Source organism: Globicephala melas, chromosome 16 (genome assembly GCF_963455315.2).
Source record: "Globicephala melas chromosome 16, mGloMel1.2, whole genome shotgun sequence".
NCBI classification, from domain to species: domain Eukaryota; kingdom Metazoa; phylum Chordata; class Mammalia; order Artiodactyla; family Delphinidae; genus Globicephala; species Globicephala melas.
The window spans coordinates 432,444-443,525 of record NC_083329.1 but is presented as its reverse complement, the minus strand read 5'-3'; the positions used below and the strand labels follow the sequence as shown (position 1 = coordinate 443,525).

Here is an 11,082-nt window from a genome sequence, read left to right as displayed (position 1 = left end):
TCTTCTTGATGAATCTGGCTAAAGGTTTATCAATTTCATTTATCTTTTCAAAGAACCAGGTTTTAGTTTCATTGATCTTTTCTATTGTTTTCTTTGTTTATATTTCATTTGTTTCTGTTCTGATCTTTATGATTTCTTTCCTTCTACTAACTTTGGGTTTTGTGTATTCTTTCTCTAGTTGTTTTAGGTGGAAGGTTAGGTTGTTTATTTGAGATTTTTCTTGTTTCCTGAGGTAAGATTGTATTGCTCTAAAATTCCCTCTTAGAACTGCTTTTACCATGTGCCGTAGGTTTTGAATCCCTGTGCTTTCATTTTCATTTGTCTCTAGGTATTTTTCATTTCCTCTTTGATTTCTTCCGTGACCTGTTCATTGTTTGGTAGCATATTGCTAAGCCTCCATGTTTGTGTTTTTTACAGTTTTTTCTTGCAATTGATTTCTAATTTCATAGCGTTGTGGTCAGAAAAGATGCTTGGTATGATTTTAATTTTCTTAAATTTACCAAGGCTCTCTTTGTGGCCCAGCATGTGGTCAATCCTGGAGAATGTTCCATGTGCACTTGAGAAAAATGTGTATTCTGCTGCTTTTGGATGGAACGCTCTAAAAATATCGATTAAGTTTGGTTAATGATTCAGGTCTGGAAACTGGACGAGTCCCTCAACATAAAACAGTCTGACCACTGGATGTTCCTGTTTCTGTCCTGACCTTGGGTTTGAGATCAGCATGGATGACCTTGATGCCAGCTGGGCAGGGGATTCGAAGGAGGACAGTTTAAGCAGAGGACCCTGGTTATAAAGCCTCATGTTCACAGATGGCCTTGGGACCCACATTAACTTCTGAAAGTGAGGCATCTCCCCGTGCTTGTCACATGTGCAGAGCCAGCGTCAGGGCTGGGGCTCAGCTGTGCCTCTTAGTGAACCCTTTGCTGCCCTGCCTATGGTCAGCCGGTCCTCCATGGCAGAGCGTACCGGATGCCTTCTTGCCCAAGCCCATGCTGGTGTGTGCTCTCCACCAGGCACTTGCAGGTGTGTCCCTTGGTCTGTTGAACCCCAACTCCATGTAGAGGAATCAGACACCTCCGAGGCTGTCGTGCATGTCCAGAACTGCCCGTGTGGGTGTGCAGCGCAGGCCCTTGGAGGTGATGATGGACAGAGGCTGGTTTACAGCTCAGGGTCATGGGTCCCAGAGCACATGTGGAGGGCCAATGGCATGTTTGTTCCTGCCTCGAGATTGTCCCTACCAAGTGTTCTGTTTTTACAGTCTGCAAGGGAAGCTCAAACAGGCTAGGGATGGAGCTGTGGGTTTCCGCTGCGCGATGCCAGTTCTGGGTGCTGCCTTTGGGATGTACCACAGACCTTTCAGGGGATTGCTGTGGACACACTTTCTTGCCTGGCCCCACGCAGGGTTTGCTCCCAGGCCCCACACCCCTCACATGTTGCAGAGAGGCTTGGTCACCATGGCTGTCCCACAGATGGGCTAACCCAGGACATTGGGAGGAAGGCCGTGTCCTGGGTGAGAGGGTTGCAGCCCCCGTGTGGCCTCTGGGGAGACTGGGGGTAGGGTGGGAGCAGAGCTAAGGGAGACCGGCTGACCCCAGGAGTCCAAGCAAAGTCCCAGCCCATCATGCTTTACCATGCAGCTAAGGACAAGACTTCCCTCCCTCCCGACTCCCCCCAACACCAGCCATGACTCCCCAGTGCTACAGAGCCAGCAAGGATTCCTCAGGCCCTGGCCCTCCCCACATGGTCCCAAGTGACACCCCGGGCTGCTCTTCCTACAGGAACATCCTCCAGGCAAACTGGCGCCCTGGCTGCACCCAGCAAGGCAGGGTCTCCCCCGCATCCTCTCAGCCTGAGGCCCTCCCCTGTCGCAGGCCAGCCCCCCTGCAGGCCTGGGCCCAGCAGACCCCACACCCATGGGTATGGCTCCAGGACACTCTCTTGAAGGAGGGAAGGGCTTGCAGGGAGGCTTTGGCTCCAGGAGGGTCTGAAGGCTGCGAAGGAGAAAAGAAGATATGATGTGAGGGAAGGAAGAAGATAAAAAATGGGGCAAATCGGGAATTGCCAAAAAGGAAAAAAGAGAAACAGGCAGTATGTTCGTGACATTTAAGCGTTGTTTTCTCCAAGTGTCCCCCGCCCTTCCTCTCCGTTCAAGTGTCTTCTCAGGGATGCTTCTAATGGGCCTGAAGGATGCAGTCAGGTGGGCTAGGGCTGCGAGCCCCCAGGAGGGAGGGGAGGTCTGGGGCCTGCTACCAGCCCAGGCCGCTCAGAGACAAAGGACGGAGGCCCACCTTCGCTTGCCTGAACTCTGCTCACCGTGCGGTCACCCCACACCCAGGCTGACCCGTGGCCTGTGGAGTCCAAAGTGGGCCTGCTTGGGCTTGGCTACAAGGGCCCTGCACCCCTGGGTGCGCCCGGGAGCCTGGCAGGGATGTGCGTGGGCATGGACCCCCACAATGCTTCTCAAAGTGAAACCCCCGAGACACCTCTTCTGTGAGGGGACCACGAACCCCCGAGGCTGCCCATTGGTCACCAGTGGTCAGCGAGAAGTTGCACTGGGGGTGGCCTGGTCCTCTGGAGGCTCCGAGAGGCTTCAGTAGAGGAGGGGCGGCCATGAGACTAAGGTGCGTTTGCTAATTTTACCATTTGGTTCTCAGATTCGGCTTGACCTCAGGGCAGAGTGAACTTGTTGGCGTAAATCTTGGTTAGAAATGTTCTGCACAAATTCAAACTGACACTGTTAGGGGAGATGGCTGGTTGCCATGGCAACCAGAGAGTGGTTTTCATTCCTCTCTGTGAGCCGCGGATGTGAGTGCACGGCTGGGACGGGTCGGGCGTCCGGCCTCCGGGGTCGGGCTGCACGCAGGCCGGAAATGCCACCGACGCCACCTCCGTCCAGCGCACACAGCCCCCACGAAACGGCCAGAAAGCGAGCAGCCCGAGGATCCCGGCAGTTTCCACGGAAGAGGCAGGTCCGCTGGTCTGAGACTCTGCAGCCCCGGGGCCGTCCTCAGTGAGCACTCGTGCATGAAGCTGCGGCCAGACTCACCGCAGGGAAGACGGCACCCCGTCCCCCTAAGCTGACCCCCAGCGCCTCATGTGACCTGTCACCCCGTCCACCGTGAGGCCATCCGAAGGAGCTCAGCAGCGTCACCAGGCTGTTTCCTGGCCTCGCACAAGTGGCCTGCAGGTTCCCAAAGCCCCCCCCCGACCCCCCGGGGCATGGGGACCAGGACCCCGGCCCTCCTGCCCGGCCCGATCCTCACCCCGGGGTTCCCCGCCCCAACGAGGCGGGACCCACGCCCCCAGCCCCGGCTGCCCCTGAGCACGTCCTGGCCACACACCCACGCCACCCCGGCCCCGCAGAGCCGTGGGTCATCCCGCTTCAGGAGCGACTCTCCCTCCAAGGGGCCGGATAAAGGGCTGAGAGGCTGCCAAGAGGGAGTCGGGTGGGGGGCACGCAGCGTACAGACCCTCGGTGGCGGGGAGTCCTGAACTCATAGAATGTTCCAGAAAGGGGCCTTTCCTGGGGGGAGGAAGAGGCTCAGTGCAGCAAGGGCTGAGAGACTACCCGCTGAAGGAGACACCTGGTTTACCACAAAGAAGCCACACAGGTTTCAGGAGTGAGCTCTCGGTGACGGTGAGAGGCCTGTGCCTAGAAGACACATGTTTGGGGCATTAGAGACCATAAAGGGCGGGGATCCACTGAACCTGGCTCCGCGGTCACTGAAAATTCTAGAAAGCAGGGGCTCCGCTCCTGGACGGCAGAGAAGCTCAGGGCACGGGGCAGAAGGTGGCCTGAGGCCCTAGGAGCAAACGAGGGCACGTCCCGAACACAAAGCATGGCACCCATGACTTCCAGGACGCGGACCCGTCCACGCGGGTCCCTCTGGGTCCTCTGCATGGAGGCCATCGTGATAAGGAACGGGCCTGAGGCTCCTGCAGTGTCAGTGGCCGCGGGCACAGGGCCGGCCGACAGCGCCCTGCTCTCCCCGCCCTGGCTTTGCCCCTCGGACCCAGTGGCCAGCAAGGCAGCCAACAGCCTCGGTTTCCCCATCTCGCAGGTGTGCTGCTCTGCGACGCGTACAGAGCCCGGTCACCGTGCAGGGCTGTGTGAGGGCATCGCCGGGCCCGCGTCCCCTCTGTGGGCAGCCCTGCGCAGCTCCTGGGCACTGGGTAGCCAAGTCCGAGGAAGGGCTGGTGCAGCAGCACTGAGGGTGGCCCAGCTCCCCACTGATGGTCACAAAGCCCGAGGCCCACAGCCGTGGCTCCCAGGACGGCCTCTTCCTGAGGGACGCCCCGCCTCCAACCCTCGCCCAGGCTAACACTGGGATTCGGGGGCCAGCACCCAGGGGGTCAGGATGTAGCAGCCAGACAGGCCTCTCTGCCTGACGTGCCCCCTCGGAGGACCTCCCAAAGCACCCAAGAACCTTCCGTGCACCCCACCCAGCCCCCAGTGCCCCCCGAAGCACCCAGGGACCCTCCATGTGCCCCACCTGGACCCCTGGTGAGTCTGAAGCTTGATTAGCCTTTGCCTTTAGAGCCCGTGGGCCCCGGCCCTGGGCATACAGGGTGGGACAAGGCCTGGGCTAGGAGGGGCTCCTCCAGGCCACCCCAAGCCAGGCCAGTGCCCCCCAACCCTGCCACCCCTCTGCATTCCTACAGCATCTCCTGTAAGTTCTCCCAGAAGCCACCTCTGGTCCCGGCCCCCACCAGCTCTGAGGCCAGGGCGGGTCCCTATTCTCCAGCCAGGGCACAGGGACAGTGCAGGAGGCAGGGCACAGGACAGAGGGACAGCCCCCCACAGGGCCTCTTCCTTGTGCCCTCCTGCCACCTGGGCGCCTGGGCCCCGTGATGGGTTGCTCACACCTGCCTTTCTGTCGCCTCTGGTCTGGGAGCCCCTGACCCGTGCTCACCTGAGCCCCGTCCCCGGACAGTCTGTGGAGGCGGCTGCACTGGGCACAAGCCCTGTGGGGACCACCGCAGCCTGGGGAAGTCTGAGCAAAAGGCCCCCCGATCCAGGGCGGGCCTTCCCACCTCCTCCACTGCCCCACTTGTCCAGGACCATCAACCCGGGCCCCCAGGGAGCTCCACGGCGCCCTCCAGCCCTGAGGGAGCCACCCCAGGACGCCAGGTGGGCCGGGCCTGGGCGTGAGGGCCTCCACTCAGCTCTGACACCAGTCACTGGGCGACTGGAAAACCCCTTCACCCCTCGGGGTTTCCTGTCCCTCAGCTGAGGTTCAGGACCCATCACAGCGTCCCCCAGCGGTGCAACGGGGATGCCGGGAGCGATGCAGACAGGATGCTGGGAATATTGGTGGGACGAGGGCCAGGGGCAGGGGAAGGCCCCACCCAGAGGCCTGCTGGCCAGGCCGCGGCCCACACGCCCCGCAGGCAGGGTCCCGCCGTGCACCATCCTCCTGTCCTCCCTCCTCTCCACACATGTGCCTTCCTTCCTGTGCCCTGTCATCTCCAGCTCTAACGCCCGGGCTGGGGGCTGGGACCCTGGGCTGGGCAGGGGTGTGGGGGCCTCTTTCTGCACAGCTGAGGTCTGTCTACACTGGCAGGATCACACTGCTGACTCATGCTGGCGTGGACTCGTGGGTTCACCACGGTGTGGCCATATTTGGATTTGAGAATATTTTAATATGAGGACTGAAAATTCCTCCAAAATCAATTTCCTTGTCTGTATTTCTGTTCTCAGAGCCCCGGTGGACAGGGGTTCCCGTAATAAAAAAATAACATCGCGCTGTCCTCCTTCTGCCTCTTCAGGGAGACGTTTTGCTGTGAGTTGTCCGATTCTCTTGGAAGCGAAGGCAAAACCGCCGGTTGTCTCTTTAAATCGGCTCTGCGGTGTGATGGGGCCCGCGGTCTGGCTGGGAAGAACCATTCCCACCCTGCCGCAGGGAGCTGGCCGCCGCCATCAGCGCCTCCCCCATCCCCATGGTTACGGCTCCTGCTTCCCGACCGTCCCTGGTCCCTGGCCGTCGCCCGCCCGAGGGAGCAGGCACTCCCCACCGGAGTCCGGGAAGCCGCCTGCTGAGAACGGCAGTGACTGCCTGCCCCTCCGGCTCTGACACCCTCCCCGGTGCAGAGCCCTGGCCGTCGCTGGGCTGCAGGCTTGCAATCTGTTGATAACTCCACTCGCGAGCTCCAGCGCTGCCCCTGGGGTGGAAAACTGCTCCCGGACCCGGGAACTCACCGCCTCTCGCCAACAGGAAGCGCAGGACCGCTGCCACTCCTGCTGTTTTTGCCAAAATAGGTGAGAAGTTGGGCTGCGTTTCTCCAGGGTCCGCGCGGCAGGTGGGCCCCCCGGGCGAGGAGGCAGTGGGACTTGGGGGAGAGGCGAGGTCGGAGCCCAGTGGCCGCAGCATACACTGCCCCGGCCGCTTCCTGGGCATCAGCGCCGACCAGGAGTGAGCAGTTCCTGCTCTTCCAAATGCAGCTTCTCAACAACTTTGGGTTACACAGACGGCACGGAGCCACCAGATAAACTGATCTGTGTGGGAGACGCCAGCCCGTGAGGTCTGGCCACGTCCGGGCGGCGGAAGCTTCGCCCTCCCAGGTCTGGCTGTCCGTTGGGGGTTATTGGAGTCTCTTGACTTAAACTGACAGACATGCTGTACGTGTCTTCTGCAGCCTGAGGTTGGGCTGAGTGTCTCGCGCTGGGATGGCGAGCGGAGGTTGGTTTTTAAATATGGATAAGGAAGTGCTCCCCGGGGGCACCGTCCCTCTAAGGCTCTGAGGCCCCAGGTCGTCCCCGGAGCCTCTGCCTGACTCGGGTACCCCAAGCCAGACACTCCAACAGGCTGGCTGGGTCGGAGGGAGATGAGATGGGGGCAGACTTCGGAAACAGCTGCTGCCGGCTGCAGCCGGGGGGCTGCCCCGTGGGTGGGGTGCTAGATGCAGGTGGCAGGGAGGACCCCCACCCGCCCTGACCTGCCCTGTCTTCGCAGATGGGGGCGGCCTCTCCACCCTCACCCGCCCCATCACGGTCGCCCAGGGCTCTACCCCGTGGCCGCTGCCTGGGACCTTGACCTTCTGGACGGCCATGGAGGCCGGCGGGGAGAACGGTGCGACGTAATCGGCTGTGCCGTTGGCACCACCTCCGTCCCCTGCTCACACTTCAGTAACTTCGCTGTGCTCATGGTGAGTACACGCGGGGGCCGGTGGGGGGGGCGGGCAGGCTGAGGCTGCCACCGCCACTCACGGATCCCCAGGCAGGGAGAGTAAGCTGCTTCGTGGTCAGTCGGGGCGGTGGGCGCATGCTGGCCCTGCGGCCAGGGGCCCTGGGGGCGGGGCCGGGCGGGAGGGGGGCCTCGGGCTGCCTGCTCCGCTGCTCGTCAGCGGCTGCTCCGCGTAGATCATACTAATTAGTGGCAGACGTGCTGCAGTGTTGAATCACTGAATCGGTGGAAGAGACAGTGTCCCACCATCACCCAGGCTCGACCATGACCTGTGAAAACCTCTCTGACCCCGGGCTGGGGCCCTCCCTCGCCCGGCCCTGGCCCTGAACACGGCCCTCCTGCTGCAGCCCTGCCGGCCTCCTTCCCATCAGAAAGTTGGCCGAATGGCAGGGGATGCGGGTGGGCTTCAGCGGCGCGTTCGGCAAGCACAGAGAACGCCTCTCTCACCAGAAAAGGGGGTGCGGCCGGCTGTGTGGGGCTCGGCCTGCAGGCTCGGGGCGCTTCCCTGTGGTTCCTGCTGTTTGGATTCCGGAAAGGGTGATGCTGAGTGAATAATGCATTGTGCCTGCTTGTGAGGGACAGCAGCGGAGCGCACGCAGAGGACACCGCTGGCCGAGGACAGCGTGGCACAGGGGCCGAGGCTCGGACACTGTCATGGGTCGTCAGCGCAGACCCGACTCTTCACAAGCAGGGCTGTGTCTGAGTCACTTGCTCGTTTTCTTCCTGTTGGATTCGAAATGTCCAAACAAGAGAGATGCTTTTTGCCAAAGGTCGGCATCAGCTCGCAGAGCTGCCATGCCACCTGCCTCTCAGGCGTCTGAGGGTGTGTGCTCCAGGCGCAGCCGGGCCCGCACCCCAGCTCTGAGCCGTGACCTGTTGCCTGCAGGCACCAGCCCCCAACAAGCCAGGGCCTCCGGGTTGGCCGTGTTTGAAGCTTTGCATCCTCGAATTTATATCCTCATTTGCAAAATGGGTCCTGTCACTGGCAGATGAAGGGTGAACGGGGGGGGGGGGCAGCACCGCCCCGGGGCGCCACCGCACGTGATCCAGGTGCCCCAGCGTCAGGCCCCATCTTCGCCTCTGTCTCTGACCCTCCAGCCCTTCTGTGCAAATCTGCAGGGCTGCTCAGGCCGCCCAGCACCCTCCTTCCTTCCTCCAAGTCCATCCACACCCTCCCCCAAGCCCCAGCCAGCTCCACGCCGGCCAGTCCAGGACTCTGGGAACCAGCTGGATTTCCCTTGCCTGGAGAGCTTGGAATCTCAGCAGTTTGTTGGGGTTTTATTGCTAACAAATAACATTTACACCGGAGAGAGCTTCTGAGAGGAACAGAGATGCCAACCTAACGTGTGGTGCTGCAGTTCTGCTGCAAGCACTTTCCTGCCTGTGTCTGGGAGCCTGTGGGTGAGACGCCTGCGGCCCCTGGGGGCCGTGGGGAGGAAAGCCAGCAGGGGCAGCTCCAGCCCCGTGCCCCAGGATGCCACGCTCCGGCCACCTGCTCGGGCCTGGCCCTGGCAGTCAGCTGCCCGACCAGCTCCTGAGTGTAACGCCACCGAGGTGTCCTGGAGGCACCTGGAGGTGTCGAGCTGCCCACGACCCCGGTTTGAACCGTGCTGAGCCCTGAGCATCTTCGGGCACCTGTGCCTCCTTCTGAGCGAGTTTCCTGTGTGCCCTCGGCACCAACAGGTTGGTGAACACGCAGGTGCTCCCCTGGGGGCTGAGGGGCTGGGGGACCTGCACCCTGCCGCCTGGTCTCCAGCCGGTAAAGCCCAGGCCCCACACCTGCCCGGCGCTGACCCTCATCAGAGTGTAAAGCAGGACCTGACTGCACGGCTGCCTCTGCGATGGTGCTGTTGATACTCGAATTCAAGAAGGTCCCCAAGCGCGTGCGGCTCTGCCCTCGTGCTCCTCTCTGATCCTCACCGTTAGCGCAGAGAGCAGCGCCCTCCAAGGGAGCAAAGTGATGGGTCTGGAACTGGAGTGGAAACCATCCAAGCCCGGGCACTCTTTCCTTCCTGAGTGTGGTCCCGCGGGCGGTGCTGGCCCCGCCGCTGCTCTCCGGCCATACCTGTCGCGGGGGATTAGCTGGGAGGCAGGACTGGTGTACATGGCCTCCCCGCAGCCCCTGTGGCCTCAAGTGGGGCCCAGAGGGTGAGCCCAGCCGCTCACCGATGTGGCGGCCTGAGTGCCACGGAGACCTGCTCGGCAATGGCGCCTCAGCGTGGCCCGGGCCCAGGAGGCGGCCGCAGTGGCAGCACCGCTGGCTTCGAGTCGGGGTGACCTTCGCCAGGTCCTGCAGGGCCTGGAGCTGGGACAGGGTGAGAGGCCAGGCCATCCCAAGGGCAGACGCCACGCAGGACGCCCCTGTCCACACAGAAGCACCCGCGTTCCAACAAGAAGGGTGGAAGTAAAGCCCCAGGGAGACCAGGGTGGATGCAGGGCGGGGCCCAGGAAGCCGGTGTATCAGCAGGAGGCGGGAGCCCGCAGGGTGCCCATGGGCTCCCTCTGAGCCCGTGGAACCCGGGCCACACCTGTGGGTGGGTTCCCACTCCGACCCGCCCGCTGCCCGCCTGCGATGCTCCAGCCTCAGAGCTTCAGGGAGTTCCTCCAGTTCGCTGCTTTCGACTCAGTCCAATATTTAAATTTCTAACAACTCAGAAAAGCTGCCTTAGGCTCACAGAGTTTGTCGCCCACCTCAGGCCTCCCCTTACTGTTGACGGTTTTAAGCAAGTAACTCCAGTCCTGAAGGAAAGCCCGTTGTATATCTCAAGGTCTTTTCTCCAAAGTTCTTCATAATTAGACCAGCCCACGCACCCTCAAAGGAAGATGCTACAAACCACACAAATGCCCAGTTGGGCCAACCTGTGCTCCCAACGCAGAGATGGCTCATCTGCGTCTGCCTCTCCCCCGGGACTCCCTCAGGGAAGGCTGACAGACCAGCAGGGTCGCCACTAAAAAGCAGACGAGGGGCCGCAGGCTCCACAGAGCTCAGTCTTGGTCGGGACAAGCCCGGGTGGAAGGACCTGCCCACCCTAGACCCCCAAAGGCCCAGCCTTGATGCCTGGCCATGCGGGAGGGACACCCGTACACGGTCTGCACCGCGGCCCGGAGAGGCCCATTTGCCGCTTTTGATCAGACAAGTGACCCCTGACCTGACCTCTTCCCTCCTTTCTTCTTGTCTTTCTTAACATCCCAATTTGTTTGATTGCAAAACATACCAAAAAGGACACATCCAACTAAGATCATGATGAGGTGTAACGGAAAAGGGGAAACACAAACCAGGCAGCACGGGGACTGCCGCCCCGGGACCGTTGCCCGGAGCCTGAAGGCGCCACGGGGAAGCAGGAGCCCGGGGTCCCCGGAGGAGACACACCTTGGCTGTAGCTTCCACCGCAGCCCCGCCGGTCGTCCTGCAGCACAGACGTGAGCGGGAATTGCGGGCTTCAGCCCCGCAGCTGGGCGGCTCCCGGCACGCGGTGTGTGGCCTCGTCCTCTGGGCGTTGCCTTCGCCTCCCCTCTTCCTCCGTGGGTTCTCTGGACCTCTCTCCAGCCTCTCTGCTCTGAGGTCAACGCTGCATCCATTGTCGCTGGTCCCCAGAGCACCGCTGGGTCCACGGCCTCTGAGGGACTTGCCCATCCAATGCTGTCTGACCACATATGGACCATCGTAAGGGTTTTGCCCGTGGAACACTCGCAGAGTAGCTTCTTCCAAGAGGAACGTGTACATGTGTGAACTTTAAAATATAAACTCCAGCGCCATTTTGCATTACTTACTTTGAATTTTAAATGTCACCTCTAAAAATGTAGAAAGCACTGTTGATAACTCTGATTTGGAGAAAGGAAAAAAATAGGAGGCCAAGTGGAATTAAATCTCTGTTTCTCCTAAATCATATATTGTGGA

The 11,082-nt window shown here is 61.0% G+C and overlaps 1 protein-coding gene across 2 annotated transcripts in view; it reads left to right on the top strand.

The window, feature by feature from the left end:
* The first annotated feature begins 5,688 nt into the window (after nt 1–5,688).
* ADGRA1 (adhesion G protein-coupled receptor A1) overlaps nt 5,689–11,082 on the top strand; it is a 35,644-nt gene continuing 30,250 nt past the window's right edge. The window contains exons 1-2 of one of the 2 annotated variants that reach the window (XM_030832154.2): nt 5,689–6,259; nt 6,954–7,146. In XM_030832154.2, coding sequence (XP_030688014.2) covers nt 7,144–7,146 — 3 coding nt within the window. In that variant the 5' untranslated portion in view covers nt 5,689–6,259; nt 6,954–7,143. Of the gene's footprint in view, nt 6,260–6,383; nt 6,563–6,953; nt 7,147–11,082 lie in introns of those variants that run through there. The other variant, XM_060286468.1, reaches the window with a different exon arrangement.